The sequence below is a fragment of the Ictidomys tridecemlineatus genome, chromosome 3 (assembly GCF_052094955.1).
Source record: "Ictidomys tridecemlineatus isolate mIctTri1 chromosome 3, mIctTri1.hap1, whole genome shotgun sequence".
NCBI lineage: Eukaryota > Metazoa > Chordata > Mammalia > Rodentia > Sciuridae > Ictidomys > Ictidomys tridecemlineatus.
In genome coordinates, this window is record NC_135479.1 from 1,656,675 (window position 1) to 1,663,970 (window position 7,296).

Sequence of the window (7,296 nt, forward strand, 5' to 3'; positions counted from 1 at the left end):
GCTGCAGAGAACTGGCTGCATCCAAGAGCCAGCCCGTCGTACTTCCCGAGCCTCCTTTGGCACTCGGTCTCTCGGTCCCTGGGGTTGAGTGCTAAGGTCTCTCACCATATTTGTGCATCAACCCTGTCTCATTCTGGTGTGTTCATTTTTCCCGTTGTGCATTTGGAGGCTGTACGTTCAGAACCATGGTGATTCCCTGAGATTGGCCCTTTATCATGAGTCCTTCCTCTTTGACCCTAGAAGTGCTTCTTGCCTTAAAGTCTCCTTCATCTGATAGCAAAGCTTTCTCTCCTTGGTACCTGCATGTGTCTCTCTTTTTAAATTTTTTTAAAAGTACTTTTATACCTTTGTTTTATTTATTTCTGTGTGGTGCTGAGGATTGAATCCGGTGCCTCCCAGGTGCCAGACAAGCGCTCTGCCCCAGCAGAGCGTGGTGTCTCCCTGCCCTCTTTTGACTTCCAGCCTTCCTGTGGCCTTATAGTTAAGGCCAGCCCCAGGCGATAAGCACCCGGGTCTGGCTGTGAGTTGCTGACCCACTTTTGCTCTGGTGGGCAGGTGGGGAGGAGGGGCCAAGGGGCCAGGTCTGTGGGGCCAGTGGGTTCTCTCCGTCCTGGCTCCTCCTGGGGACCCGCTGGAGCTGCAATGTGGGCACCTCCTCCCTGGCAGATCCTGAACACCCAGGAGGCTGCTCAGCCCTTAAGCAGTGTCACTGGCTGGACCGTGCCTGCCAGGGAACCTGTGCCCCTCACGCTCACCTCCTGGGCGCTCTCTGGGATCTCATACCCACGTCTCTGATGCTCTGTTTGCTCATAAAGGAAAACATGACACACATGTGAAGGTCACAGTGTATTGGAAGATGGGAGGTGCTGTGGGGAAGACTGAGTCAAGAGGAGCGTGAGATTCCGGGGGTGAGTGAAAGGCAGAACGGTGGGTAGGGACCTCTCTGGGTTGTGACATTTGAGGAAAACACTGAAGGAGAAGAGGGATTTTTCATGCATCTGAGGAGCATGCCAGGCTGGGGGAGCAGCCGTGGAAAGGCCCTGGGACAGGATGTTCCTGGTGGGGCACTGGACGAGGCCACCTGCTCCCATGAGTGCACTGAGGTAAGCCACGCTCCTGGTGCTCACTCTCCACACGGATGACAGGCCAGGAGCGGGCCAGGGACAGCATAGAAATGGTGCTCACACTGAAAGGGTGGGCCAGCGTGGGCAGGGCAAAGACCAAGATGGGCCCGTGTCCCACCAGAGAGCTTGGGAGAGCCGGAGTCGTGGAGGATTGAGCACAAGGAGTGAGAGGGAGAGCCAGCCCAACGTCGAGCCAGGCCAGGGGAGGCGGCCACCTGTGCGCTCTGGCCCTGGGGGCAGCCGAGGACACCTGCAGAGCACTCTGGGCCTCACTCGCCCTGGGCTGCAGGAATCCCCACACATGTCCACACATCTGCTGTGTGAGCTGGGGGTGTGGGGCCAGGTGGCCACAGGACAGACCCAGGGCCCACAGGAAGGGGCCCTTCAGGGTTCTGGGTCCAAGAAGCACCAGGCTAAGAGAGAGGGCAGACCCAGGCAGCCCAGGGCTGGGGGGGACCTCCCTCCCAGTGCCCCCAGTGAGGTGAGACCAGGGGAGGGGAGGCCTGGACCCCTGCCCGCCCATCTGCCCACTCCCCACCAGCCCCCAGGCGCAGGGAGGCGTTCCCAGACACTCGGGCAGTGGCACCGCATTTGTTTAGAGCTCTGTTTCCTCCACTTTCTGGAACAGGCTGTGTCCACCCTTGGTCTCCTCCGTGAATGTCCACTAGGGCACATGCTCACCCCACACAGCCCTACAGGGACCTCTTGCTGGTCCAGGGCTGGTCATGGCATTACTTCTTCTTTGGAGTCTTCTCCTTCTTGATTAATTCAGAAAATTCTAGGGCAGGAAATCCATACCTAGTAAACACGTCTGCTTTCTGACAGCCTAGGCTGCTGGCCCCTGAAGGGCAGGCTGCTGGCCCTCTGATGGCCTCAGCAGTGGTGAGGCGTGCGCCTTTCTGAGGGCCCACAGTCTGGAGGATCTGACGTCCCAGCCTGCCTGAGCCCTGGTGTGAGCTGGAAGACCAGTGAGTGGACCCTCCCTGAGCTCAAATGACCTGGGTCTGCTGAGACCCTCAGAGATTCCTGCCTGACCCTTCTGAGCAGGTGCCCTGTGATCAACCTGCCTTTCTCAGTGGGGAAACTGAGGCTGGGGCCTGAGTCCTGCACAGCCCCTTGGCCAGCCATCCTGTTTTATGCCTGGGGCCTCCCCTGCACTGAGGGCTGTGATGTGGCACAGGTGGGTAGGGATGGGCACACACCTGGACAGTGGTGTCTGGGGCGCTGGGCCGGTTGGCCCTTTCCTGGTGGCCACGTTGCCTGCCCTCTGCCCCAGTATCATGACAACGAGTGGCGGCCAGAAGTCTAGGGCAGCCAGAGCCACAGGCAGCCTGAGCCCTGCCGCTTCCCTGGTCACAGCCCCACCCATACTGTCTGCCCAGCCAACCTCCCCAAGCCCACCCAGCACCCAGCTCTGCTTAGTGAGACACCCACACACTCAGCAACCCCCAGACTGGTTCCCCACATTGAGTTGGGGTGCTGAGAGATCTGGGGTGGGGTGGCCACTCAATGCTATGCCTGGATAGTGCGTGTCCAGCACTGGCAAGGGCCATTACTGTGGGGCCAGGTGGTCACATGGGGTGGGGCACTGGAGGAGTCCCTGGGGCCCCGTCTGGCTGCCCCCACCTTCGTAGTCGATCCTTCCATCCCCATCGGTGTCGGCTGCCTGGATCATGGCCTCGGCCTCCTCATCCGTCAGGGGGGCAGTGGGCATGTTACTGGGGATGGTGGTCAGGATGTACCTGGGCCAAAGGGGGCTCAGGTCAGGGCCAGGAGTGCCTGACCTTTGCAGCTGCTCGACCCACTTCACAGGTGGGGAAACCAAGGCCCAGAGTCCCCCACTCTCTGGTTTGGGTCCAGCACTGACACTGTGGCCCTGCCAGTGGGGCTCCAGGGGGCATGTCAAGTCTGCTGGGTGCATGGGGGCACCGCTATGGCTGGCCAGGGACACCAACACCCTTCCCAGCCCCTGCCGTTACTTGATCTCGTTCCACTCAATGAAGCCGCTCTTGTCCTTGTCCAGGGTCTGGAAGGCCTTGCGGATGGCGCTCTCCAACTGTCCCGAGGCCTGGAACTTGCGCATGTACTCAAAGAACTTGAGGTAGTTGAAGGACCCTGGAGCCAACCGGGCTGGCATCAGAAGGGCCAGCTGTGCACAGGGCTGGGCAGGTCAGTGGACCCAGAGATGGGGTCATCCAGGTCCACTTCTTTTCTTCCCTGCCCACCAAGGTCATAGCCCTGAGCCCATCAGCCCCAGGAACACAAATCAGATGTCCCCTGCCAGACCTGGGCCCAGGGACGGGGCAGCCGTGTCCCATTCCCCCTTCCCAGGCTGGGGCCGGGCCCAGAGCTGGCTGTACCGTGGTGCCTCATGTCTGAGGGCAGAAGCTCTATGTCCTTGTCTGATAGGGATGTGCCCATGGCCAGGGCCATCTTCTTCATCTGGGAGGAGAAGTCCTCGTCCATCCTGTCCTGGGGTGGGCAGAGAACAGCCTCTTGGTGTGTCCCTGCCCAGGTGTGCACTGCCCGCCCACCTGGGCAGCAAACATCACGACTTTGACATGAGGGGCAGCCCCAGGCTGGGCAGAGGGGCAGCTGGTGGAGGGGTTTCCAGTCCTCAGTTTCCCCACGGAGAAAGGCACCTGCTCTCGGGGGCAGTCCCTGAGCCTGGGTGGCCCAGGAGGTGCAGGCATCAGTGTCCGCCCTTCACGGGGCAGCTGGGCAGCCTGTGCCCTCATGGCAGAGCCTTGTGACCTGTGGGCTCTCAGGTTCTTTCCCTGGGGGGTGTTGGGTTCCGGGATATGAGTGGGAACAGCTGTTTCAGAGTCCAGGGCTGCGGGCTAGCAGGTGTCCAAGGCCCCTGAGCCCTCCAGAGAGTCCCAGGGTGATGGGGACATCTAGAATACCTGGCCCCACCAGGAGGGGCAGTGGGCACTCATGGCCCTGCCAGGGGCTGGGCAGTGGCTAGAGGCCTCTCTCCTCTCCTCCTGAGAGGTCAAAGGTTGCAGCCCCACCCTGGGGCCTGGACGTGGGGAGCACTGGATGCAGCCCCGAGACTGGATCCTGCTTCCTGCCCGGGGTGGCCCCCCTGGGGCAGCCCCTATCTTCTAGCAGGAGGGAAGGGTGGTGGGGCCTGGGCTTTTGCACGTCTGATGGGCTTAGAGCTGCATCCCCCATCGTCACCTCAGTGGCTAACTCCTGCAGCAGAGCAGAGGCCCTACCACCCCGGGACCCGACCTGGTCCCTGACTCCCCTCCCCGGGCATCTCAGTGTCCGTTCTGGAACAGGAGAAAACCGTCTGCCCACTTGGGGTCCTGCTGGGGGACCTGCCACCTGCTTCCATCAGGAAGGGGCCCAGCCAAATTCTAGGCCCGGCCCGGCCCAGCCAGAAGGTGACCTCCTGTCTGTGCTCCTCACCTGCCCCCTTCCCACCTGGCTGCTGTCAGGGTCCCCACCAGCATGCTGGGGCCGGGACGGGGGCCAGGGCCGGGGCCGGGGAGGCAGGGTCTTGGGCTCCTGTTTATTTATAGCCCCTGCGTCCAGACCTGGGAGGGGGTCTGACCAGTCCAGCCTGATGGGGCTGCAAGGCCCAGGCGAACAGTCCCCGCACTCCTCTCAGCGCCTAGAGAAGTCCTTCCTCTTTCCTCCCTGCTCAGGCCTCCTTTCCCCTCCGATCTCCCGGCCTCCACCACCACAGCTGACTGAGCTCCGAGGCCTGCCAGTGGCCGTGTCCCCAGCACTGCCATCAGCTGGACACCTTTGTGCCCAACCACTCCACACCACTCACATGGCCTTCCCTGGGAGCGGGGGCTGCCCCAGCACCCAACCTCTGCCAAGGACTTCCAGGTTCAGACGCTGCAGTGGAGGACTCACTGGTGACCAGCGGATAATGGGCACAGGGGATCCACGGAGGGGCTAGGTGAGGGGCCAGAGCCAGCTCAGGGCTCCTGGGTCAGGAGGCCCTGGAGCCACTGCCCTGTGCACCCCAGGGCCCAAGGGTGGTGGCCGTCAGCCCCTGTGCAGTCCTGGCTCACGGCCACCCCCCGTGGGCACACGTGCGGACCCGGGCCGCCCCCCCCACCCCCTGTGGACACACGTGCGGACCCAGGCCGCCCCCCCCACCCCCTGTGGACACACGTGCAGACCCGGGCTGCCCCCCATGGGCGCGTGTGCGGACCCAGGCCCACTTGGCTGCCTTTGGAGCAGAACTCCCTTGGGGCCAGTGGGGGCTGCTGGCAGAAGAGCTGCCCCTCTCCTTCCTCCTGGACTTTGCTAAGTTCCTTCCAGATCCCAGGGCACCTCTTTGTCCTGTGTATAAAGATCAGGCCCCAAGCTCCTGCTGTCCAGCTTGGGCAACTCTAGTCGGGCCTAGCGCCCCGAGCTTCCCAGCCGGGACAGCTTACCGCCTGGCTTTCCTCGGGGCTCTTGGGAGGCAGTCAGGCCGCGTGTTAGAGGACCAGGGGACGTCAGGCTTTATACCTGGGAGCGCCCGGCTTGTTTACATCTTGCGACTGCAGCTGTCCTCCACCCCTCCCGGGCACTCCAGCCTGGCACTGGCTGCCCCAAGGGGCTTGCTGGCACTTGGCTAGCCTGTCCAGACTGGGCAGTACCTGGCCTTAACGGGCACAGCGTGGGGATGGGGAGGGGCAGGCAGATGGTGCAGGGCCAAGGGCCTTGCCCAAGGTCACAGGATGGAGCCGAGACCTGGAGCCTCCACCACACTTGGAGACCCAGGTCCTGATGGCCCTGGACACTGGAGCGCTGGGCCGTGAAGCTCGAAAGATGAGGCTGTGGCTGTGGCCTGGCAGCCGTGGGCCGGTGGGACCCTGGAGAGGTGGTGCTGTGGCACGTTGGGGACTTGAGCCAGGGCGAAGGCTCAAAGTTCAGCAGAGCCTGAGGCCAACGGGCAGCTGGGGAGCCTCCAGATGGCACAGGACAGACCTCCTCCCAGGTCACAGTGTGTCCCCCTGCTGGGGCAAGGAGGGCAAGGGGCTGTCCCTGCCTGGTTCTGAGCACCAGGCACATCGTCACCTTCTGCCCAGGGCAGGTAGCTGCAGTCAGCTTGACCCTGTGAGGTGTCCACGCTGGGGGCAACAGGCTGTGCGAGGGCAGGAAGGAGCCGTCAGAAGGGGCATGCCTGGGCACAGCACCTGGTCCTGCTGGTGGTGTGTCACCCTATGAAGGTGACGCAGTGCCATCTGCCCTCGGGCACCCTGCTGGCCAGTTTGAGAGGGTCTCAGGGAACCCTCACAGCAGCCGCCCGGAGGCTCTGTCCCCAGAAAGTGGGAAAACGGCCCCCAGTTCTGTTGGCTCCAGGCTCAGGTGCCAGGGAGCACCTGGAGCCCCAGGGCAGACACTAGGCCCAGGACAGCGAGGGGACACCAGTGTGTCCGACAGCTCTCTTTCCTGCAGGGCTGAGCCAGCTCTGTCCACAGCAGCTAGGACGGGGGAGATCCTAGCGCCTCGGGGTCCAGCCAGTGTCCTTGCTTTACTGGGACCACGGTGGGAGGGTTACTGCAGCAGGTCTGCAACGTGGAGAGCACACAGGGCAGGCCTGGCGGGAAGGGGCCACCAGAAGCCCTCCCGTGGGCCTCTGGCTGCCGAGCTTCCTGCTTCACGGTGGTGGAAGGCGAGCGGGCGGCCTAGAGCTCTCCAGCACGACTATCTTCAAGGGCACCGCTGAGCAGCTGTGAGCACGTCACGGCGTGGCCACCACCACTGTCCCCTCCAGAACCCTTCATTCCAGACTGAAGCCCTGCCCCCCGGCACACTGACCCTCCTCCCTGCGCCCAGCTGCTGGCCACCGCATCCACTGTCGGCATGGACGGGGGTCTGGGCACCTCCCGTAGGAGGCCTCGCACGGTCCGTGTCCCTCTGTGACTGGCTCATTTCACTCACCGCGAGACCTTCGAGTTCTCCCGTGTGGCTCGGGTCAGATCCTTTTTTTCTTCCTGGACATGATACAGGATTCATCAGTGGATGTGATCAAGGGCACAGGGGAGTCCTCAGGAGTGCAGGGTCCCGTGTGTCTGGGGAACCCTGACTGGGGCGCACTTGACCCTGTAGCCTTGGGGGATGAGCCACCACTCAGTCACCATGTCTTCACATTTGTCTGCACTAAACTTGGTCAAGTCCCCCTCCTTTAAGATGTGGACCTCTGGCCGCCGGGAGT

At 62.7% G+C, this 7,296-nt stretch overlaps 1 protein-coding gene across 1 annotated transcript; it reads right to left on the reverse strand.

Annotated features, from left to right (window-relative positions):
- Positions 1-844: 844 nt before the first annotated feature.
- On the reverse strand, positions 845-5,267 carry Pvalef (parvalbumin like EF-hand containing). Its single transcript, XM_078041477.1, has 3 exons — positions 3,485-5,267; positions 3,104-3,239; positions 845-2,866 (listed from the first exon to the last, which is right to left on the reverse strand). Exons 1-3 carry the CDS (start codon positions 3,588-3,590, stop codon positions 2,677-2,679), a joined length of 432 nt encoding a protein of 143 aa, XP_077897603.1. The 5' UTR covers positions 3,591-5,267; the 3' UTR covers positions 845-2,676.
- Between the last annotated feature and the right edge of the window lie 2,029 nt (positions 5,268-7,296).